Source organism: Lichenostomus cassidix, unplaced genomic scaffold (genome assembly GCF_008360975.1).
Source record: "Lichenostomus cassidix isolate B80296 unplaced genomic scaffold, HeHo_3.0 HiC_scaffold_33, whole genome shotgun sequence".
In the NCBI taxonomy this organism is placed as follows: Eukaryota; Metazoa; Chordata; class Aves; order Passeriformes; family Meliphagidae; genus Lichenostomus; species Lichenostomus cassidix.
The window spans coordinates 2,825,891-2,849,512 of record NW_028147632.1 but is presented as its reverse complement, the minus strand read 5'-3'; the positions used below and the strand labels follow the sequence as shown (position 1 = coordinate 2,849,512).

The following is a 23,622-nucleotide window of genomic DNA, read 5'->3' as shown; positions in this document are numbered from 1 at the left end:
TCCTCACCTCACCCCTGGCACACCCTGAGAGGTGTCAGTGTCTCATTCCCGTTTGTCTCATTTGTTTCATTCCCGTTTGTTTAGTTTGTTTTGTTTCATTTCCCTTTGTTTTATTTGTTTCATTCCCATCTGTTTCATTCCCGTTTGTTCCATCATTTTCTCCATTCCCATTTCTTCCATCATTTTCTCCATTCCCGTTTGTTCCAATTTCTCCATTCCCGTTTGTTCCATCATTTTCTCCATTCCCGTTCTCTCCCCAGCACACCCTAAGCTGCTCCCGGGGCTCCAATCCGGTTTTTCCAGGAGATTTTGGGGAAGGTTGAGGAGCAGAGAAGCCTCGGGGTTGTTACCTGGCGGCTGTGAGGGGCAGAGGAATTCCCGCAGCTCAGAGAGGACATTTTCCAGGCTTCCCTTGGTGTCCCGGTGGAGAACTGCAGGGGAAGGAAGAGGGAAAGGAAAGGAGGAAGGAGGAAGGAGAGGAAGGCAGGAAGGAAGTTTAGCAAGAGCAGCACCTTGCCAGCCCCAAACTGTGCAGCCCTGAGCTCCCCCTGCTCAGAGCTGTCCCCACCCACGGTGGCTTCGTGCCGGTGGCAGGATGTGGCCCCTCGAGGTGTCACCGCGGCTCTGGTGCCACCTCAGAGAGCCGCAGAGCCTCTGTCCCCCTCAAGGCTCTGCGGCCAGGCTGAGGAGCTGCTCAGCACCCCCTGCCCCACACGGGCACAGCTGGCAGCCCTGGGTTTGGGGGATTTCCCCCAGCCCTGCCCCTCTGGGGGTCTCCCCGACATCCAGCAGCCATCGGGGTCTCCCTGCCGCCTGCCCGGGGGGGTTTGGGGGTGCTGGGGGTGACAACAGCCATGTGCCACCAGCTGGGCACGGGGCTGCTGGAATGGTGGCTCTGGGTGAGCCCGAGTTCAGCCCGGGGCTGTCCGACCCACCCGAGACATTTTCCCCATGGCCACACAACCCCCCGGGTCACCTCCCCGCTGTCAGGCTGTCCCCATGTCCCCCCGTGTCCCCATGTCCCCTCCCCACACTCACACGAGCAGCCCAGAGCCACCACGGCCACTCCCAGCAGGACATTCCTGGTCCAGCCAGCCCCGAGCGCCACGCGGTGCCACCGAGGACAGCCTGGAGCTGCAGGGGACAGAGGGGACAGCAGATCGCACGGTGTCACCCCACAGATTTGGGTTGTTTTGTCCCCAAGAGCAGCTCAGAGCCCGGCAGCCCCCAGGGTTCAAACCTCGATGGGTTTTCCCTGCAGAGTTACTCGCAGCAGGAATTAAATCTTTTAATTAATGGTTGGATTTTGTGATCTTCAAGGTCTTTCCCAACCCAATCAGTTTTGATTCTCCTGCTGGTTTTTCTCCACAGGGAAACCCAAACTGGAGTCAGCAGGAAAAAGCACAAGGAGCAGATGAAGGAAACAAAGCAGGAACCCCCAGAAGCTCAGGCACGATGGACAAGGAGCATCAGGAGCTGGATGAGGATTTCCAAAAGCATCAGCAGCCCTTCAGCATGGCAGGGCTGCAGAACTGGGGCAGATTTGGGGCTTTTGTTCCAATCAGTGACCCCCAGGAAGAACCAAACCCTGGAACAGCGATTGGTGTGGAGTTCAGTTAGCCCAGCTCAGCCTCTCCACGCAGAGATGAAGCTCAGACAGGAGCCTGGAGGAGTCAGGGCTTAGAAATCATCCCACAAACCCAGCTTTGAGCCCAAGAGGAGGAGGATGAGGAGGAGGTAAAGTGATCCCTGAGCTCCAAAGCCATTCCACCCCAACAACAGCACCAGCATCCCCCAATTCCTGTCCCCCACCCACCTGGGGGTCCCCAGAGGGGCTGAACCCCTTTACCTGCACCCTGCAGGGCTGAGGATCTCCCTGCAGCCCCCCGCTTGCTCCGTTGGTCCAACGCCATGTAGCCTTCTTCATCCTCCATGTCCCTGCAGAGCTTGGGGACAGCCTGGGGACAGCCTGGGGACACTGCACTGGTGGCTCAGAGGAGGGGACAGGAAGCCAAAGCATCTCTGACCGCTGCACTGGAGCTTCCTGCCCTCGTCACAGCCCTGACAGCCCGGGGAGGGGCTGGGAGGGGTGGGATTTTGTCTCCAGGGGGAGGGAAATGGGGGTTTGGGGTTTGTCTCCATGGGGAAAAGGATATTTGGGATTTGGGGTTTGTCCCCATGGGGAAAAGGACAGGGAGTCGTGGCAGGAGGTGCTGCCATAAAAAAGCTCTCCTGGCTGCCCTAAAATGGTGAAAATAGGAGAGCAGGAGGTTGGCCCTGATCTCTGAGAGGTGAGAGTTGGTAAAATGTCATTGAAGGAGAAATGAAACATTGGAGAATTGATCAATGAAGTGCTGGAGGTATCTGGATATATACACAAAGTGCTTTGTCGAGCCACCAGCTTTGCTTTCCCAGCCCTGAGGGTGGTGGTGCTGACTCAGCGCCTGGGGCCTCACTTCTGCTACCCGCTAATTAGGAGCAATTTGTCAGGTTAATTAATGGTTAATTAATCCCTGTTTTGCCATCCTTGAGCCACTTTGCTCCTCTGCCAGGCTCAATCCAGCTCAGCACCTGCAGAGCTGCCCTGTGCTGGGTGAGCTCCGTGCATCGCTTTGGTTTCCCCAAAAAGCCAAAATGTCCCCAAACCCCTTGGGCTGAGCGGAGGAACGCACAGCGTTTGGGCAGAAAACTCCCAAATCGTTGTTCCCCAGGCTGGGAAGGACAAACGGAACCCAACTGATCTGGGAGCTCCAGCAGCTCCTCTCTGCCGGCCCAGCTGAAGGCCTCGCTGGCTGCTGGAGGCTGCACGGGCAGACTGGGAGCACTGGGAGCACTGGGAAGAGGCTCTGGCTCGGCTGAAGCCCCCGGGGCAGGGGCAGCAGGGCAAGGGACAGGGCTGCAGGTGCTGAGGGGACACGAGGGACAGCGGGGAGGACGAACAAGGATTTATTGCCAAAGAAATAAAGTAATGAAGGAGACAAAGCTGCACCATCCGCTCCGCAGTTGGGTCACGCCCAGCGAGATCACGTGACTCTCACCGGGGCCCCGCCGGGGAAGGAGGAGGAGCCGGAAGAAGTGACTTCTCCGCGAGCAGCGCGGCGCCATTTTGGTTCGGCTCTGGGCAGGATGGCAACTCGGACGGAGGCAGCTTTGGGAGCGGGAGAGACGTGGGGATTCCTGGTAAGTTTTGGGGTTTGTCTGTGGAGAACTGCGGGTTTTTTGGCGCCGCGGAGGGGTCTGAGGGGGGCTATGGGGACATTGCCGACATATCCGAGAAACCCCGCTTCAACCTCCTAAAAATCCGTTGTATTTCCCAAAATTCCCCTTCGCCCCTCAAAAACCCACTTCTGTCTCGCAAAAGAGTTCCACTCCCAAACCATTTTATTCCTCAAAATCCTATTCCATCCCCCAAAATCCTACTCTTTCTCCCAGAAACACTCCATTTTAATTTCCAAAATCCCTTTTATTCCCTCTTTGTGTCTGAAATTAACAATTTCACAGAGCATTTAAGCTGATTTATACCTGAATTTAAGCTGATTAATGCCTGAATGTAGCTATTCAAGAGCAGTAACAGCTAACAGCATTTCCCCTGATTCACACTGGATTTATAAAGTTGAGAAGAGAAATCCAACCCCATTCTGCCCCTTTCCGCCCTTTCCCCGATCCGGACCCGTTCGCCGCTGCTGCCGGCTGTGACTGCGCGGGGTGCGGGTGGAATGTGCGGCCGGGAAGGGGCGGCTGGCGGAGCAGAGCCCGGGGAGCGGCGGTGGAGAGCCGGGGAGGGGCGGAGCCGAGCCTGTAAGCGGCGGGCGGAGTAGAGCTGCGGAGGGGTAGGCGGAGCCGGGGAGGTGCGATCGGGCTGAGCTCGGGGAGGGGCGGCGGAGCTCGGAGAGGCTGTCCCAGCGCAGGTGGGAGCCGCGCTGCCTTGTGCCAGGGCTCGGGGCTCGCTGCGGGCGGATGGAGGGGATGCAGGGGGCGGCAGGGGGGCTGTGGCGGCTTCCTTCTCCCGTCTCTCTCCCTCCCTCCCTCGCTGGCTGTGGCGCCGTGTTGCCGCTGGCCTGAGGCCGCTGAGGGAGCGGCTGCCCGCGGTCTCCTTGCCGCTGCTGCCGGAGCAGCGCTGGCTCGTCCCGGTGCTGCGGATCGCACGCAGGTGGCTGTCCCGTTCCCGGGTCACTGCGCTGCGCTCCCCGCCGAGCTCCGCCGCCTCACCGCTCCGGCCGCTGCCGAGCCCTCACTGACCCTCCGCCAATGGCGGCGCCGGGGCGGTGCTTGTCCCGGTCTGACCAATCCCCGCGCGAGAATTCGGAGTGACGGCATAGCCAGCCAATGGCAGCGAGGCGCGGGCTCTGCACACGGCACAGACTCGCCCCGGTCGCTCCAGGCACAATCCCGGGGTTGTGGCCGAAATTCGCTTTTTGGCTCCTCAGCCCTGCAGTGTCCCAGCCCGGGCAGGAGGACAAAGAATCGCTGCTGCCCTCAGCCGCCGGGAGCTCGGTGTGAGCTGTGGGTGAGGCCGGGATGGAGCAGGTACTCCCCTGCAGCCCCGGCAGGAGCCCAGGCCGGAGCAGGGGATGCCTGAGAGAGACCCTGAGCCATGGGAAGCTCCTGCAGAGCCATGGAAGTGGCTGCTGGCGGGACTTGTGGGGGATCCCTGCTGGAGCAGCCTGTTCCTGAGGGATTGTGTGCTGTCGAGGGACACCAGGGTGAGGAGGACAGTGTCACAGCGGTTTTCACCTCCCGCCAGTTCAGAGCAGCAGCGGTTCCTTGGCGTCCAGCACGGCCCGGGACATTCCAGGCCTTTTTCTCCTCCGACATTTTAAAAACCTCTGCGGAGGTCCCTGACCCCTTTATATACCCTGCGGACATCCCGCCCTCCACTCCCATTGGCTCATTCTCCCGCCACTCCTCGTTCTCGAACTCTGATTGGTCAGAACGCCGCTGAGGGACAATCCCGCCTTGTCCCCACATCGCTTTCATTTCCCCCAAAAAGCCAAAATCTCCCCAAACCCCTTGGGCTGAGCGGAGGAACGGACAGGGTTTGGGCAGAAAACTCCCAAATCGTTGTTCCCCAGGTTGGGAAGGACAAACAGAACCCAACTGATTTGGGAGCTCCAGCAGCTCCTCTCTGCCGGCCCAGCTGAAGGCCTCGCTGGCTGCTGGAGGCTGCACGGGCAGACTGGGAGCACTGGGAGCACTGGGAAGAGGCTCTGGCTCGGCTGAAGCCCCCGGGGCAGGGGCAGCAGGGCAAGGGACAGGGCTGCAGGTGCTGAGGGGACACGAGGTGTCACCGAATCTGCGGGAAAAAAATATAAAACTCTCTAACAACATTTTTAATGTCAGAGAGTCAAGGCATTACTTTATTATCTGGCCAGGATGTTGTTCTGGTCAGGATGTACCACAGAAATCATCTCATCCACACACAGCCTGGCTGTGCAGGGAGAATCATTCCACGATACACGCTTTTACCCGAATCTTCAGATATTTTATACAGTAAAAATACATAGGAAAGCATTGGCTCAGTGTTCATTGGTCTAAAGTTGAGCAAACCCCCAGTATTCAGTTTCCTATTGGATTCGAATCTCTTCACCTCTGATGCTGATTAGATTCTTCATTCTTCAGTTTTTCTCATCAGTCTTTTTTCCAGGCCAGGATGTCTTCAGCCCTGCTGGAGGTGGTCTGGGGTAGCTGTTTGTGATATCCACCATGTCCTGCTGATAACCACAAGGTCCCGGCGAATGTTCTGTTCATAGTCTTTATCTCTCTGGTTATCTCCGGGGTCACTCCCAATCTGTTGATATGCTGAGTCCACCAGACCTCATCCGGCAGAACAATGTCCTGAAAGAAACCTAAAATTCCTTTTTCCGGGGTTAAGATAAGCAGAACTTTTTGACTAAAGTTATACAAAAGTTTTAACCTGATCCGTTTTCCAACAGAGGGACAGCGGGGAGGATCAACAAGTATTTAATGCCAAAGAAATAAAACAACGAAGGCCCCGCGAGATCACGTGACTCTCACCGCGGCCCCACCGGGGGGAGGTGGAGCGGGCAGAAGTGACGTCACAGCCACCGTTACCGCTCTCCTCGGTCAGGCGCTGGACGACATGATGGCGGCGGCGAAAGCAGCTTTGGGAGCGGGAGAGATGTGGGGATTGCTGGTGAGTTTTGGGGGTTTTGTGTGGAGAACTGCGGGTTTTTTGGGGCCGCGGAGGGGTCTGGGGGGGCTATGGGGACATTGCCGACATATCCGAGAAACCCCGCTTCAACCTCCTAAAAATGCGTTTTGTTCCCAAAATTGCACTTCACCCCTCAAAAACCCACTTTTGTCTCGCAAAAAAGTTCCACTTCCGAACCATTTCATTCCTCAAAATCCCACTCCATCCCCCAAAATCCTACTCTTTTCCCAAAAATACCCATTTTAATTCCTAAAGTCCCTTTTATTCCCTCTGTGTGTCTGAGTTTAACGATTTAATAGAGGAGTAACGTTTAACAGCGTTTAACCTGATTTATACCTGAATTTAACCTGATTTACTCCTGAATTTAGCAATTCGAGAGGAGTATCGCCTAGCAGCATTTAATCAGATTCCATACGTGAATTACCAGTTCCACAGAGCAGTAACAGCTAGCAGCATTTACCATGAGTCACCCTGGAACTGTAAAGCTGAGAGAAATCAAACCCATTTCCGCCCCTTGCCCCGATCCGGACCCGTTCGCCGCTGCGACTGCGCGGGGTGGGGATGGACTGTGCGAGGGGGCGGAGCGGCGGGCGGAGCCGGGCAGGCAGTGGAGCGGAGCCGGGCAGGCTGTGAGGCGGAGGCGGGCAGGCAGTGGAGCGGAGCCGGGCAGGCAGTGGGGCGGAGCCGGGCAGGCAGTGGGGCGGAGCCGGGCAGGCAGTGGGGCGGAGCCGGGCAGGCAGTGGGGCGGAGCCGGGCAGGCTGTGGGGCACAGCGGAGCCGGGCAGGCGGTGGGCGACGCCGGGACGGAGCGGCGGGCGGAGCGGAGGCGGGGACTGGAGGAGCGGCGGCGGGGATTGGACTGGAGGAGCGGAGGCGGGGATTGGACTGGAGGAGCGGCGGCGGGGATTGGAGGAGCGGAGCGCAGCGGGACTTGGGGTCCGGCGGAGCTAGAACGCGGGGGGCGGCGGAGCTGGGAGAGCAGCGGCGGCAGCGATCGGAGCAGAGCTCGGGGAGGCGGCGGAGCTCGGAGAGGCTGTCCCAGCGCAGGTGGGAGCCGCGCTGCCTTGTGCCGGGGCTCGGGGCTCGCTGCGGGCGGATGGAGGGGGGGGCAGGGGGGCTGGGGCGGCTTCTTTCTCCCGTCTCCCTCCCTCCCTGGCTATGGCGCCGTGTTGCCGCTGGCCTGAGGCCGCTGAGGGAGCGGCTGCCCGCTGGCTCGTCCCGCTTGCTGTGGGTAGCACAGAACAGAACAGCACAGCACACTCTCTTTGCCGGGACTGTTCCCGGCCGTGCGGCACCGGGCTGGGCGCCCCTGGTGCAGCGGGACCTGTCCGTGCCCGGGGCTGGCAGGCGATGGAAGGAACTTGAGTGTGTCTGCCAAGCCAAGCGATCTGGAGGAGAAAAGAGAGCAGTTCGGGGTATTTGGCGGGCCGCCAGAGCTCCCGCCATATTGGGTTGGTGGCCTACTGCGCTACCTGCGCGCCGCTATGTCCGCGCCGTCTTCCGCACTCTCACTTCCGCACTCCCTACCGGGTTCCGCCTCCTGGCAACAGCAAGAACCAACCGGTCGCTGCAGCGCTCGCTGTCCCTGAGCTCCAACCCTCAGCGCAGGGCATGCAGGGAGCAATGCTGAGCCACTCAGGGCTGCTGGTTCTTCCCACCCGGCAGGCTGAGCCCGATCCGCAGCTGCCCTGTTCCCGCCCTCGGCAGCTCCCGGGCGCTGTGCCTAACTGTCCCTGCCTGTCCCTAACTGTCCCTGCCTGTCCCAGGCCGGAGCTGCACAGCCAGAGGGGTTGGGGCTGCAGGGCCGAGCTGGGCCCGGAGCTCTGTGACACTGTGTTTGTGTCCCCAGGTGCTGCCGGGGAGCAGAGACAGGTATTATGATCCAAATATTAAGGTTCTTTAGAAATACCTCTGCCCGAATTAAGGTACAAACGAGACCATATGCCAATCAATAGTATGGGGTTTATTTGATAGAAAATATGAGAGAGAGAGAGAGAGAAGAAAAGAGAGAAAAAGAGAAGTAAGAAAAGAGGTGGGGGGGACAGAAAGAGGGAAAGAGAAAATATCACCATCCGTGGATGCCAACGATGTTGCGTTGATCCTCTCCAGCTGGTCTTCTTGGTGGTGATGTTCCTCCCAAAAGCACAGAGTGCCAAGGGTTAATATACACTCAGGCCAGGGGCAATGTCCAGCATGTCCCCCCGGGGCAGGGGCAGCCTCTAGCAGCAGACTCTGCTTGCATCACCTGCACTCCTGTGGCATTTGGGGGTCTGTGATGGATTGTGACTCCCCTCAGCTCCTCTCACGTGAAAGTCCCGTGGATGAGGCCTGTGGGGTTGGGGGTTCCACAGCTGGGCAGTTTGTGTCAACCTGGCTTCTGTGAGCTGTGCTCTGCCCCCACCCCAAACTCAGCCAGGGATGATTCTCAGAGCACCTGGTGCCTTTGGCCTTTGTGTGTGCATACCTTTCCCTCTGCCTGAGATGATTGAACAATAGGTTTCCCTTTATGGAATCTCAGCAGTTTGACTCAGTCCAAAGTCCCAGTCAGGTATCTTCAGGGAGCTTTCTTTGATTGTAGCATCTTTATACGGTTTTTGTTACAATGAGCAAAACTTTGTATCAATGTTTGAGGCATGAACTATTTCAGTCTCTGACAACAGGGCAGGGCTGAGCTGGCAGCACCTTCCAGAGCCAGCACCAGCCGGGGCCTCTCATCGTGTGCCCTCCAGTTCATTTGTCAGTGTGGTCAAAAGAGTGTAGGGGTTCAGTACAGTTGGATGTATGTCCTCTGTGATCTTGTTAATTGCCCTTCAATCCTGCACTCATCTAGAACTTTTGTCATCAGCCTTCTTGGCTGGCAGGATGGGCGTGTCGTAGTTGGATTCACATTCCACCAACAGCCCCAATTTAAGGAACTTTTCAATCACAGCTGCTAGTCCATCACGGCTTTCTGGTTTTCAAGGGTGTTGCTTTTGTCTCACCCGGATTGCTCCTGGTTTCAGTGCAACACTCACTGGTTCTGCTCGTTTGGATCTTCCCAGAACATCCCTGGCCCACACTGTTGGACTGACAGCATTTTCAATCTCAGTGGGGATTTCACCACACTTCTGCTGTATAAAAAGCACAGCAACTTCGACAAATTTAGACTCAGGAATCATGATTTGTATGCCCTGTCCTTTTTTAAATTTAATTTCAGCCTCTAATTTCTCCAGTAAATCCCTCCCGAGCAACGGTTTAGGGGAGTTGGGCATATAGATAAATTGATGAGTTACCCAGTGCTTCCCCAGTTTGAATTTCAAAGGTTTGAAGAAAGGCTGTGTTTCAGTTACTCCTGCAGGTCCAATAACCTTTGCAGTATTGAAGCACGGAATTGACTCCACAACTCAGATAGTTATGAAGTAGGTCTGTGTTTATTCCAGCTGGGGTGCATGGCGGGTAGCCCCTCCAAAGGCATGCACACCCTCAGCAGCACTTCACTAGGTTTATATCAGGTTACAGGTTACATATGCATGAAGTTAGACAAAGCCCCTATACATATTCATTACCTATCCCCTCTTCGTATTATAATGAGTTCAAAGTTCATTTAAATATGCTCACGCAAGCGCAGTGTCTTCAAATTAATTGTGGGCAAGGGTCCCGATGATTAATTATGACAGATTCCATCCTCTTCATCACAATGAACTGTTCACCCTGTTCCCTTGCGCATGCTCCCTTGGTCCTTGGTCCTAGTCCAAGCCTGAGAACCAACTTGTACCAGTTCTGGGGTCCAAGGGTGGGATGCTCGGTTACACTTGGTGGTTTCTCTCAATTATTTGGCTCTCTTCTCTCCATCCTCCCCGATACCAGGTAGGCACAAATTCATTAAGGGAATAATAAATGGATCGCAGCTGGCATATCTTAGTAAATCATTATACAATCTCTGGCTCTCTAAATCAGTTTAAAAATATTATTATTACTATTACCCAGCTTCTAGCTCTTTTACATTAGTAATTTCTATTTTACCCTAAATCAGTATCTTGACTTAATTTCCCTTCTAAAGTATTTAGCACAGAACACACTGCCCTGGAATCTACCAAAAATTCAACATCGTCTTTCCCCGGCTTAGCTCTAACCAAAGGCTCTGCTGGGGGAGAGCCCTTCGGTCCCCTTCATTCCAGATCTGATCCTGATCCCGAATCTGATCTGATCCCGATCGCAATCCCGAATTGGGTCCCAATCCCGATCCCAAATCTGATCCCAATCCCAAATCTGATCCCAGTCCTGATCCCGGTTCCACAGCTAGTTGGGGGACTGAGGATTTCTTCTTCAACTTGGGACAGTCCTTCTTCCAATGTCCCTTTTCTTTACAAAAGGCACACTGATCTTTGTCTGGAGAAGGAGAGCTGCCCTTGGATGGTTTCTCCTGGCTACTTTTCTGACTAGGTTGTCTAACTTTGCCACTAGGACCACTAGGACCTCTATCTCCATATACTTTCCCAGCTACCTTTAACAACTTGCTCAGGTCATGTTCCCTGCCTAGCTCCTGCAGTTTTCTCCTTGTATCACGGCTAGCTTTGCCCACAGGTACAGGACTTAGATGTGCTCTTCCATCACTTGAATCAGGATCTAGGTTTGTGTATTTGAGTGCAGCTTCTCTTAGCCTATTTAGGAATTCAGTGGGAGATTCATCTAGATCTTGTCTTATCTCATACAGCTTTGACAAATTTCAAGCCTTTGGGACACCGTGTCGTAAGCCATACAGATGAGACTCTGGAATTGTTTAGCCTAGCCATGTGGTCTGGAACATTTGGGTTCCAGCGTGGATCTTCTCTTGGGAACATTTTGGCAGTGGTGCCCTGGAGCATTCCATTGCTATCTGTGCATCTCCAGGAGCTTTGATAGCCTTATCAACCATCTCTCTTTCAACAGGGTCAAGCAGCGTTTCCATCATTGCTCTCAAGTCTCTCCAGTCAGGGTTCTATGTGGAAATTGCCCTCTGCATTAAGTTAGCGACTCTTTCTGGATTTTCTTTATGCTTCCCAACGGTGCTTTCCCACTGTTCTAATTCTACAAGAGAGTGTGGGACCTTGATCTATCCGGGTTCCTGGTTTCCAACAGCCTGTCTCAGGGGGGCTTGTACAGCCGGCTCTTCTTTCCTTCTAGCTCTCGTCCTCTTGGCTATGGGGCTACGTTCTCCCGTGGCCTTTTTTGCTGTTTCTGAACCCCTCTTTCGTCTCGTTGCTGTTTCCTGATCTCCTTCTTCCTCAGGGTTATGTGAACTAGCGCTACTGTCCGTTTCTGTCGAATCTGTCATTTGAGAGGCGGCAGGGCGAGTGCTGCGGGCTCAGGCTGGCCGGGCAGCCCCAGCCCTGCCAGCTCCGCTCGCTCGGCTGTCACCGGTCGCGACGTCATCTCCCGAGCCCGTTCCGAAGCGAACGGTGTCATCACGGAGAGTGCGCCAGGAGCTGGCGCCTGCGAGAGTGACAGGGAGTCCGCTCCCAGTCTGCTCCACCACCAGCGGGACGGTCGACGGCAGGACCTGTTCCCAGCCGCTCGGCCCCATTCCCAGTAGCGGTGCAGTCGGCAGGACCTGTTCCCAGCCGCTCGGCCCCATTCCCGGTAGCGGTGCAGTCGGCAGGACCTGTTCCCAGCCGCTCGGGCGATTCCGGTGATGGAGCGAGCAGCAGGACCTGTTCCCAGCCGCTCGGCCCCATTCACGGTAGCAGTGCAGTAGGCGGCACCCGTTCCCAGCCGCTCGGCCCATTGCCGGTACAATCTCGGGGAACGGGGCCGTAGGTCGTGAGCCAGGTCCGCCATCGCCCCGGTCTCGGGAAAAACCGGAGGAGGGGAGGGCGGGAGCGGGGGCCAAAGCGAGCTGCCGTCAAGGAACGGCACCGCAACGTCACCGGAGTCGCCGTCGGCCCTCAGGGCGTTACGGGTGCCCGGGATTATCGCTCATCCCCTCCACCAGCGGCGAGGCTCCTCCCCTCTCGTAGCGTCCTCTGTGATTGACCGCGCCGCACAGCAGGCGTAGCTTCAGCATCAGCTCCGCTCTACCAGTACAAGGTTTCTCGGACTCGCGGGATCGGCAGCGCGGGGTGCGCATCCCGTGTGGTACCCGGGAGAGGCGGCAGTGATTGGAGCAGAGCGCGGGGAGGCGGCGGAGCTCGGAGAGGCTGTCCCAGCGCAGGTGGGAGCCGCGCTGCCTTGTGCCGGGGCTCGGGGCTCGCTGCGGGCGGATGGAGGGGATGGAGGGGGCGGCAGGGGGGCTGTGGCGGCTTCCTTCTCCGTCTCTCTCCCTCCCTCCCTCCCTGGCTGTGGCGCCGTGTTGCCGCTGGCCTGAGGCCGCTGAGGGAGCGGCTGCCCGCGGTCTCCTTGCCGCTGCTGCCGGAGCAGCGCTGGCTCGTCCCGGGTGCTGTGGGTAGCAGAGAGATGGCTGTCCCGTTCCCGGGACTGTTCCCGGCCTTGCGGCACCGGGCTGGGCGCCCCTGGTGCAGCGGGACATGTCCGTGCCTGGGGCTGGCATGGGATGGAAGGAACCCGAGTGTGTGCCAAGGGAGTAAGGGCGCGCGAGGAGAGGCGACTGTGACTCACGCGGATCCTGCCACCTGCTGGCTGCCCGCTCGCCCGAGCCGACACGTTACCCTTTCCCTGCCAGGCTCCGCGTCCATTATCCGGCGGGGAAATAAAGGGCGCTGCTTCCGCTCGCTGTCCCTGAGCCCCAACCCTCAGCGCAGGGCATGCAGGGGACAATGCTGAGCCCCTCAGGGCTGCTGGTTCTTTCCTTCCCCCCCGGCAGGCTGAGCCCGATCCGCAGCTGCTCTGTTCCCACACTCAGCAGCTCCTGGGCGCTGTCCCTGCCTGTCCCTAACTGCCCCTGCCTGTCCCAGCCCGGAGCTGCACAGCCAGAGGGGTTGGGGCTGCAGGGCCGAGCTGGGCCTGGAGCTCTCTAACACTGTGTTTGTGTCCCCAGGTGCTGCCAGGGAGCAGAGACAGGGCAGGGCTGAGCTGGCAGCGCCTTCCAGAGCCAGCACCAGCCGGGACCTCTCATCGTGTGCCCCCCAGGCGGCCAGGACAGCGTCTCTAAAAGTGCACTGGAAGCTCAATTCGGTGCTCCTGGACCATCAGGGCTGATGTCTCTGGGGCAAGATCAGTGCTCTAAGTGTGCAGTGAGCCAAGATGTGAAGAGTGGATTGTGCCCCGGGGATGGAGAGGCTGCTGGGGACTTCCTTCAGGTGCCACATCCTCTTGGTGAGCAGCAGAGCCACGACAGCTGTACGTCTGTTGGGAGCCAATGGAAGGAGAGTGGCTCCAGCTATGGCTCCAGCTCTGAGAGGCCAGAGGAGCAGCAGAATGCTGAGCACAGGTCAGGAACTGAGCACACAGAGCTGCCTCGGGTGCCACATCCTGCTGAGCACAACCAGAGACATTCGATTTGTCAGTCTGAAACGAGACCAAGGAAGGATGAAGCTACTGTTGAGATTCCCGAGGATGCCCTGGGTGCTCAGAATGGATCAGCAACCAGGGACACAGAGCTGCCTCAGCTGCCAGACCCTGCTGGGCACAGGCAGGGAGAAGCTGCTTCTCTGTTGGGGCAGAGTGAATCCCAGCCCAGGAATGGCATTGGAGAGAAGTGCCAGGATGGATCAGCAATGGGAGTCACACACAGAAAGAGCCTCAGAAGATATCTGGGTGAGTGCAGGGCCAGCGCTGTGGCCTCTAGGGAGGGGACAATGGGCAGTGTGAGCCCAGGAGCACAGGGCTGGCAGGGTGTGGCTGTGTCCAGGGCTCTGCAAGAGGCCTGGTGCTCTGCTGGACTGACAGCCCTGGCCCTGGGCAGTTCTGCTGCCCTGGCTGTCCCCACACCTGTGTCCCTTGTCCCTGTTCGTGCTGCCAGCTCAGTGAGTGGCACACGGGCTGAGGGTCCCTGCTGTGCTCCCCGGGCGTTGGGTGGGGATGTGAGGGCTGGGCCTGCTCAGGACAGCTCCATGCTCACGGCCTGCGGCTCTTTCCAGCTCCTGTTGAGTGGATCAGATCCCATCCCGTGCTCACCCTGGCTGTGCTGACTCTGCTCCTGCTCCTGGCTGTGGCTCTGGCGGTGTCCTTGGCTGCTGTGTCAGGTAAGGAGGAGCAGCAGCCTCAGCCCAACCCCTCGGGGCACTGCGGGCTCACTGCTCCCTCACGGCCGGGATGGTCCCTCAGCCCCGCTCTGACCAATCAGCGCGCGGGAGAACGAGGAGTGACGGCTGAATCAGCCAATCGCTGGGGGTGGGAGAATTTGAGCGGGAAAACCAGCCAATGGGAGCTCGGGCTGCTCCGTGAGGGGAGAATCCTCAGCCCTTGTGCTGTTTGCTCTGCAGGGAGAAGACAAACTGACGCTCCGGTTACTGCAGTTACTCCGGTTACATCTGACAGTCCGGTTACATCTGACACTCCACGGCTGCTGGCCTGTCCCCATGGCTGGGTTGGGTACAACGGGACCTGCTACATCCTCTCGACGGATCACCTCTCCTGGGATCAGGCTAAGGCTCGGTGCTCTGAGCTCGGGGCCTCCCTGGCTGTGCTCAATGACAAGGAAATGGTGAGTGAGGGGTTTGGGGTGGCTGAGGGGAGCCTGGAGAGCTCCTGGGCCAGGGATGCAGCTCCCATTATCTGCTCCTCCTTGCCAGGGGTTCCTGTTCCGCCTCAGCAAGAACGACGATTACTGGCTCGGGCTGCACGGACAGGACCAGCGGCTGCAGTGGGTGGATGGCAGCAGCTTCAACTCCTCGTGAGTGCTGGGGGCACAGGCAGGGAATGGGGAGCATGGGGAGCACAAGGTGTTCTTCTGAGGTTCCAGCACTGTCTCTGCTCCTCCCTGCAGGGTTCCTGTGCTGGGCAATGCAGACTGTGTGCACCTGGCTGAGAATTGTCTCAGGAGACAGCCCTGCTCAAATGAGATGCAGTATATCTGCAGCAGACCCCAAACTCCCCTGTGACAGAGGAAGAAGGATGTTCTCCATGCTGGGTAGTCAATGGGTCATTTCTTCCTCCCCAGCATGGGGAGTTCCTTCCTCAGCCACAGCATCTGCCTTGCACTGACCCTCAGAGTCATCTCAGTGTTTGTTCTCCTGATCACCTCAGTGCCTCTGCTCAGGGTCACCTCAGGTTCTGATCTCATGATCACCTCAGTGCCTTATCTGCAGGAGATGAACCTGCAGGGGGAGGAGATGATGAGGAAGCTGATGTGTGGCTGCTTTGCCTGGGGCTGGGGGTTTGTTTCTCCTTCTGCAACCATTCCAGAACTCCTCCTGTTTCTCTTACCCTCAATTTTTCTACAGTGATCTTTTCAATATATATGGATATAATGGTGATTTCTAACAAGTTCTCCTGACACTATATTTCTACACTAATCTTGCACATTTACATTGATCTACTGCTTTGCTTACAGACTATAAAGAGGTGCTTCATATAAGTGTGACCTTCCTTAGTGTGAAGTACAATAATGCCAAGGTGTGGATTTAACCCCACCTGGGCCACTTGCTTAAGGGCTTGAATCAATCCTTGGAGGTCCCTTCCAACTCAGAGCATTCTTTGAGATGTCCCTGTGTGACCTCCATCAGTATTTATGGTGCCAATGCTGCTGTTGTTCTTATTTACTGTATTATTTTCTTACTTTTTAAATAAATGCTAATCAAGTCCACAGTGTCCCCCATGTCCCCTCAGCACCTGCAGTCCTGTCCCTTGCCCTGCTGCCCCTGCCCCGGGGGCTTCAGCCGAGCCAGAGCCTCTTCCCAGTGCTCCCGGTGCTCCCAGTCTGCCCGTGCAGCCTCCAGCAGCCAGCGAGGCCTTCAGCTGGGCCGGCAGAGAGGAGCTGCTGGAGCTCCCAAATCAGTTGGGTTCCGTTTGTCCTTCCCAGCCTGGGGAACAACGATTTGGGAGTTTTCTGCCCAAACCCTGTCCGTTCCTCCGCTCAGCCCAAGGGGTTTGGGGAGATTTTGGCTTTTTGGGGGAAATGAAAGCGATGTGGGGACAAGGCGGGATTGTCCCTCAGAGCAGCTCTGGCCAATCAGTGCGTGAGGATGAGGAGTGGCAGGAGATTCAGACAATCAAAAGGAGCAGTGGGGTTCGGGCGGGAACATCAGCCAATGGGTGCGAAGGGCGGGCTTTGGGCGGGTTCTATAAAAAGTTCTCTGAGGGGCTCGAAGCTCCGCGGAGCCTCAATGTCAGACCCGGGATTGCCCTGGAATGTCCCGGGCTGGGCAGGAGGCCAAGGAACCGCCCTGGTGAGTCCGGGATGGAGCAGAGAGCTCCCTGCAGCCCCGGCAGGAGCCCAGGCCGGAGCAGAGATAGCTGAGAGACCCCGAGCCCGTGGGAAGCCCCTCAGAGCCATGGCAGTTGCTCCCGGCGGGACTCCCGGGGTGTTCTGAGGGACTCTGTGCGGTGCCTCACAGGATTCCATCATTCCATTGTGAAATTCCACCCCTTGGAGGAGGCGCTGGGCATTCCCACCTGAATTTGAGCTAATTTAACGCGGTTTGGGGACTTGGGGACATCGGCAGCGCTGGATGGAGGCAGAGGCGCGGGGAGCCTCGGGGAGCGGCGGCGGGCGAGGCCTTTGGAGACACGCTGAGGGGTTTGTGCTGCCCCGGGGCCAGGGAGGAGACGGGCAGGGTGGGAACGACAGGAAAGATAAAAAATAGAATAAACGGTAAGCAAAAGAGCAGCCCTAAGGTGCGTGTCCACTCCCCCCTTGTCACTGAAGGAGCTGCAGCGAGGGACGGGCGAGCTGCGAGTGCAAGAAGAGGTAAAGAATAAAATTAAATAATCTAAAAGCTGCACTCAGCCGCCGCGTGTCTCTGAAGGAGCCGCACAACCCGCGGAGCACACAAACCCCGGGAAATCTCTCCCAGGCACTAAAAACCCTTTCCAGGAAGGTTTTATGCCGTGACTCTCCCGGCGAGCAGCGACAGCTCAGCCGCCGGGCGGGGATTGCAGCGGCGGGGGAAGTGCTGGAGGGGAATTTGGGGAGAGCAGAGCTTGGGGCTCTGCCGGAGCAGATCGGAGCGATCAGAGCTCACCAGCAGCACTGCCTGCGGGTTCTGTCAGCTGTTATGGGGAGGAGGATCAGCGTTTGCAGCTCTTTAACTTCAGGAGAGCACAGTTCTCGTTTGACTCTCCCGGAGCACTCAGACCTTTCCAACCCCTCACTGACCCCAGCAGGGTCAATGTCCTCCCATTTCCCTCCCAGGGTCCCTCGGACTTTTCTCCTGGAGAAAAACCTCACAGCAGCAGAAAAGCCCACAGCAGCTCTGGACCACGCTGATGGCAACAGCCGAGGAATCCCGAATGTGATGGCAATGTGCTGTTGGAGTAAATGTTGTACTTTTAGCCCAGTAAAATAACAGTAAATGTACTGTTCCAGCCCAGCTCCCACATCCCCCCTGAGCATCTCTCCAGCTCAGAGTTTGGTGGCTTCTCTCTGGCAGATCCACTGCAATTGCAGGTTGCAGTTCTGAGGGATGATTCTGCTGCCCCTCAACTCCCCACATTCTCCGTGCTTCTCCTCGAGGTCAAGCTGGAAGCTGCAGGGACAGGAGATAGCCTGGGTCACCCCTGGGGTCCCTCAGGGGACATTGGGGTGTTTGTGTCCCCTGACCCCCAGTGCTCACCGGTTTCTGTCCAGACTGGAGCCATTCACCCACGTCCAGCCCATCCCAGCCTCAGGCACCCAGAGCCCAGTCCAGGAGCTGCGTTTGAATTTCTGCAGGGATTCACTGAGGAATTCCTGGGGGAAGGACAGACGGTGACCCTGATGGCCATGGATTGTCACCCCAAAATGGGCTCTGTGCTCAGCCCAGGACTGAGACCCATTGTGTCCCTCAGAGGCACCCGGGGGTGACACAGGGAAGGGCTGATCCTGGGATTTGGGGAACCTCCTCACCCTTCCTGGGGCACCACCAGCCCCCAGTCCATCCCACATTCCCAACCCAGCATTCCCTCACCAGCTCATCCCCATCCCAGGATTTTGGGAACCTCCAGCCCCCAGCAGCAGCCCCTTGTCCTTCCCACATTCCCAACCCCATCATTCCCTCACCAGCTCCTCCTGATCCTGCAGCACCAGCAGCGTTGCCCCCCGACTCTTGCACTTCTCCCAGCTCTTGTTCCAAGGGTTCTGTTCAGTGGAATTCCAGTAGCACTTGGTCTTTTCCAGCGTCCAGCCCGGGGGGCAAATCCTGCATCCCTGAGCTCCTGGAAAACGGGATCAGAGCTGGTCAGGTCACCAAGTCCTCCCCTCACCCCTGGCACACCCTGAGAGGTGTCAGTGTCTCATTGCTGTTTGTTTCATTTGTTTCATTCCCGTTTGTTTAGTTTGTTTTGTTTCATTTCCCTTTGTTTCATTTGTTTCATTCCCATCTGTTTCATTCCCGTTTGTTCCATCATTTTCTCCATTCCTGCTTGTTCCATCATTTTCTCCATTCCCATTTCTTCCATCATTTTCTCCATTCCCGTTTGTTCCAATTTCTCCATTCCCGTTTGTTCCATCATTTTCTCCATTCCCGTTCTCTCCCCAGCACACCCTAAGCTGCTCCTGGGGCTCCAATCCGGTTCTGCCAGGAGATTTTGGGGAAGCTTGAGGAGCAGAGAAGCCTCGGGGTTGTTCCCTGGCGGCTGTGAGGGGCAGAGGAATTCCCGCAGCTCAGAGAGGACATTTTCCAGGCTTCCCTTGGTGTCCCGGTGGAGAACTGCAGGGGAAGGAAGAGGGAAAGGGAAAGGAAAGGAGGAAGGAGAGGAAGGCAGGAAGGAAGTTTAGCAAGAACAGCACCTTGCCAGCCCCAAACTGTGCAGCCCTGAGCTCTCCCTGCTCACAGCTGTCCCCACCCACGGTGGCTTCGTGCCGGTGGCAGGACGTGGCCCCTCGAGGTGTCACCGCGGCTCTGGTGCCACCTCAGAGAGCCGCAGAGCCTCTGTCCCCCTCAAGGCTCTGCGGCCAGGCTGAGGAGCTGCTCAGCACCCCCTGCCCCACACGGACACAGCTGGCAGCCCTGGGTTTGGGGGGGTTTCCCCCAGCCCTGCCCCTCTGGGGGTCTCCCCGACATCCAGCAGCCATCGGGGTCTCCCTGCCGCCTGCCCGGGGGGGTTTGGGGGTGCTGGGGGTGACAACAGCCATGTTCCACCAGCTGGGCACGGGGCTGCTGGAATGGTGGCTCTGGGTGAGCCCGAGTTCAGCCCGGGGCTGTCCGACCCACCCGAGACATTTTCCCCATGGCCACACAACCCCCCGGGTCACCTCCCCGCTGTCAGGCTGTCCCCGTGTCCCCCCGTGTCCCCCCTGTCCCCTCCCCACACTCACACGAGCAGCCCAGAGCCACCACGGCCACTCCCAGCAGGACATTCCCGGTCCAGCCAGCCCCGAGCGCCACGCGGTGCCACCGAGGACAGCCTGGAGCTGCAGGGGACAGCAGATCGCACGGTGTCACCCCACAGATTTGGGTTGTTTTGTCCCCAAGAGCAGCTCAGAGCCCGGCAGCCCCCAGGGTTCAAACCTCGATGGGTTTTCCCTGCAGAGTTACTCGCAGCAGGAATTAAATCTTTTAATTAATGGTTGGATTTTGTGATCTTCGAGGTCTTTCCCAACCCAATCAGTTTTGATTCTCCTGCTGGTTTTTCTCCACAGGGAAACCCAAACTGGAGTCAGCAGGAAAAAGCACAAGGAGCAGATGAAGGAAACAAAGCAGGAACCCCCAGAAGCTCAGGCACGATGGACAAGGAGCATCAGGAGCTGGATGAGGATTTCCAAAAGCATCAGCAGCCCTTCAGCATGGCAGGGCTGCAGAACTGGGGCAGATTTGGGGCTTTTGTTCCAATCAGTGACCCCCAGGAAGAACCAAACCCTGGAACAGTGATTGGTGTGGAGTTCAGTTAGCCCAGCTCAGCCTCTCCACGCAGACATGAAGCTCAGACAGGAGCCTGGGGGAGTCAGGGCTTAGAAATCATCCCACAAACCCAGCTTTGAGCCCAAGAGGAGGAGGATGAGGAGGAGGTAAAGTGATCCCTGAGCACCAAAGCCATTCCACCCCAAAAGCAGCCCCAGCATCCCCCAATTCCTGTCCCCCACCCACCTGGGGGTCCCCAGAGGGGCTGAACCCCTTTACCTGCACCCTGCAGGGCTGAGGATCTCCCTGCAGCCCCCCGCTTGCTCCGTTGGTCCAACGCCATGTAGCCTTCTTCATCCTCCATGTCCCTGCAGAGCTTGGGGACAGCCTGGGGACAGCCTGGGGACACTGCACTGGTGGCTCAGAGGAGGGGACAGGAAGCCAAAGCATCTCTGACCGCTGGACTGGAGCTTCCTGCCCTCGTCACAGCCCTGACAGCCCGGGGAGGGGCTGGGAGGGGTGGGATTTTGTCTCCAGGGGAAGGGAAATGGGGGTTTGGGGTTTGTCCCCATGGAGAAAAGGAGAGGGAGTCGTGGCAGGAGGTGCTGCCATAAAAACCTCTCCTGGCTGCACTAAAATGGTGAAAATAGAAGAGCAGGAGGTTGGCCCTGATCTCTGAGAGGTGGGAGTTGGTAAAATGTCATTGAAGGAGAAATGAAACATTGGAGAATTGATCAATGAAATGCTAGAGGTATCTGAATATAGACACAAAGTGCTTTGTCGAGCCACCAGCTTTGCTTTCCCAGCCCTGAGGGTGGTGGTGCTGACTCAGCGCCTGGGGCCTCACTTCTGCTACCCGCTAATTAGGAGCAATTTGTCAGGTTAATTAATGGTTAATTAATCCCTGTTTTGCCATCCTTGAGCCACTTTGCTCCTCTGCCAGGCTCAATCCAGCTCAGCACCTGCAGAGCTGCCCTGTGCTGGGTGAGCTCCGTGCATCGCTTTGGTTTCCCCAAAAAGCCAAAATCTCCCCAAACCCCTTGGGCTGAGCGGAGGAACGCACAGCGTTTGGGCACAAAACTCCCAAATCGTTGTTCCCCAGGCTGGGAAGGACAAACGGAACCCAACTGATTTGGGAGCTCCAGCAGCTCCTCTCTGCCGGCCCAGCTGAAGGCCTCGCTGGCTGCTGGAGGCTGCACGGGCAGACTGGGAGCACTGGGAGCACTGGGAAGAGGCTCTGGCTCGGCTGAAGCCCCCGGGGCAGGGGGAGCAGGGCAAGGGACAGGGCTGCAGGTGCTGAGGGGACACGAGGGACAGCGGGGAGGACGAACAAGGATTTATTGCCAAAGAAATAAAGTAATGAAGGAGACAAAGCTGCACCATCCGCTCCGCAGTTGGGTCACGCCCAGCGAGATCACGTGACTCTCACCGGGGCCCCGCCGGGGAAGGAGGAGGAGCCGGAAGAAGTGACTTCTCCGCGAGCAGCGCGGCGCCATTTTGGTTCGGCTCTGGGCAGGATGGCAACTCGGACGGAGGCAGCTTTGGGAGCGGGAGAGACGTGGGGATTCCTGGTAAGTTTTGGGGTTTGTCTGTGGAGAACTGCGGGTTTTTTGGCGCCGCGGAGGGGTCTGGGGGGGGCTATGGGGACATTGCCGACATATCCGAGATACCCCACCTCAACCTCCTGAAAATGCGTTTTGTTCCCAAAATTCCACTTCACCCCTCAAAAACCCACTTCTGTCTCGCAAAAGAGTTCCACTCCCAAACCATTTTATTCCTCAAAATCCTATTCCATCCCCCAAAATCCTACTCTTTCTCCCAAAAACACTCCATTTTAATTTCCAAAATCCCTTTTATTCCCTCTTTGTGTCTGAAATTAACAATTCCACAGAGCATTTAAGCTGATTTATACCTGAATTTAAGCTGATTAATGCCTGAATGTAGCTATTCAAGAGCAGTAACAGCTAACAGCATTTCCCCTGATTCACACTGGATTTATAAAGTTGAGAAGAGAAATCCAACCCCATTCTGCCCCTTTCCGCCCTTTTCCCGATCCGGACCCGTTCGCCGCTGCTGCCGGCTGTGACTGCGCGGGGTGCGGGTGGAATGTGCGGCCGGGAAGGGGCGGCTGGCGGAGCAGAGCCCGGGGAGCGGCGGTGGAGAGCCGGGGAGGGGCGGAGCCGAGCCTGTAAGCGGCGGGCGGAGTAGAGCTGCGGAGGGGTAGGCGGAGCCGGGGAGGTGCGATCGGGCTGAGCTCGGGGAGGGGCGGCGGAGCTCGGAGAGGCTGTCCCAGCGCAGGTGGGAGCCGCGCTGCCTTGTGCCGGGGCTCGGGGCTCGCTGCGGGCGGATGGAGGGGATGCAGGGGGCGGCAGGGGGGCTGTGGCGGCTTCCTTCTCCCGTCTCTCTCCCTCCCTCCCTCGCTGGCTGTGGCGCCGTGTTGCCGCTGGCCTGAGGCCGCTGAGGGAGCGGCTGCCCGCGGTCTCCTTGCCGCTGCTGCCGGAGCAGCGCTGGCTCGTCCCGGTGCTGCGGATCGCACGCAGGTGGCTGTCCCGTTCCCGGGTCACTGCGCTGCGCTCCCCGCCGAGCTCCGCCGCCTCACCGCTCCGGCCGCTGTCGCTCCCGAGCCCTCACTGACCCTCCGCCAATGGCGGCGCCGGGGCGGTGCTTGTCCCGGTCTGACCAATCCCCGCGCGAGAATTCGGAGTGACGGCATAGCCAGCCAATGGCAGCGAGGCGCGGGCTCTGCACACGGCACATACTCGCCCCGGTCGCTCCAGGCACAATCCCGGGGTTGTGGCCGAAATTCGCTTTTTGGCTCCTCAGCCCTGCAGTGTCCCAGCCCGGGCAGGAGTACAAAGAATCGCTGCTGCCCTCAGCCGCCGGGAGCTCGGTGTGAGCTGTGGGTGAGGCCGGGATGGAGCAGGGACTCCCCTGCAGCCCCGGCAGGAGCCCAGGCCGGAGCAGGGGATGCCTGAGAGAGACCCTGAGCCATGGGAAGCTCCTGCAGAGCCATGGAAGTGGCTGCTGGCGGGACTTGTGGGGGATCCCTGCTGGAGCAGCCTGTTCCTGAGGGATTGTGTGCTGTCGAGGGACACCAGGGTGAGGAGGACAGTGTCACAGCGGTTTTCACCTCCCGCCAGTTCAGAGCAGCAGCGGTTCCTTGGCGTCCAGCACGGCCCGGGACATTCCAGGCCTTTTTCTCCTCCGACATTTTAAAAACCTCTGCGGAGGTCCCTGAGCCCTTTATATACCCTGCGGACATCCCGCCCTCCACTCCCATTGGCTCATTCTCCCGCCACTCCTCGTTCTCGAACTCTGATTGGTCAGAACGCCGCTGAGGGACAATCCCGCCTTGTCCCCACATCGCTTTCATTTCCCCCAAAAAGCCAAAATGTCCCCAAACCCCTCGGGCTGAGCGGAGGAACGGACAGGGTTTGGGCACAAAACTCCCAAATCGTTGTTCCTCAGGTTGGGAAGGACAAACGGAACCCAACTGATTTGGGAGCTCCAGCAGCTCCTCTCTGCCGGCCCAGCTGAAGGCCTCGCTGGCTGCTGGAGGCTGCACGGGCAGACTGGGAGCACTGGGAGCACTGGGAAGAGGCTCTGGCTCGGCTG

At 58.0% G+C, this 23,622-nt stretch overlaps 3 protein-coding genes across 3 annotated transcripts in view; 1 reads left to right on the top strand and 2 right to left on the bottom strand.

Annotated features, from left to right (window-relative positions):
• The window catches only part of LOC146421500 (C-type lectin domain family 2 member B-like), a 149,470-nt gene that overhangs the window by 19,593 nt on the left and 106,255 nt on the right, over positions 1-23,622 (bottom strand). The window lies entirely within an intron of this gene.
• LOC146421503 (uncharacterized) overlaps positions 1-23,622 on the bottom strand; it is a 121,748-nt gene that overhangs the window by 19,593 nt on the left and 78,533 nt on the right. The window lies entirely within an intron of this gene.
• Positions 12,251-15,833, top strand: LOC146421509 (uncharacterized). Its single transcript, XM_085047354.1, has 6 exons — positions 12,251-12,341; positions 13,125-13,843; positions 14,167-14,271; positions 14,512-14,732; positions 14,821-14,921; positions 15,015-15,833. Exons 2-6 carry the CDS (start codon positions 13,285-13,287, stop codon positions 15,127-15,129), a joined length of 1,101 nt encoding a protein of 366 aa, XP_084903480.1. The 5' UTR covers positions 12,251-12,341; positions 13,125-13,284; the 3' UTR covers positions 15,130-15,833.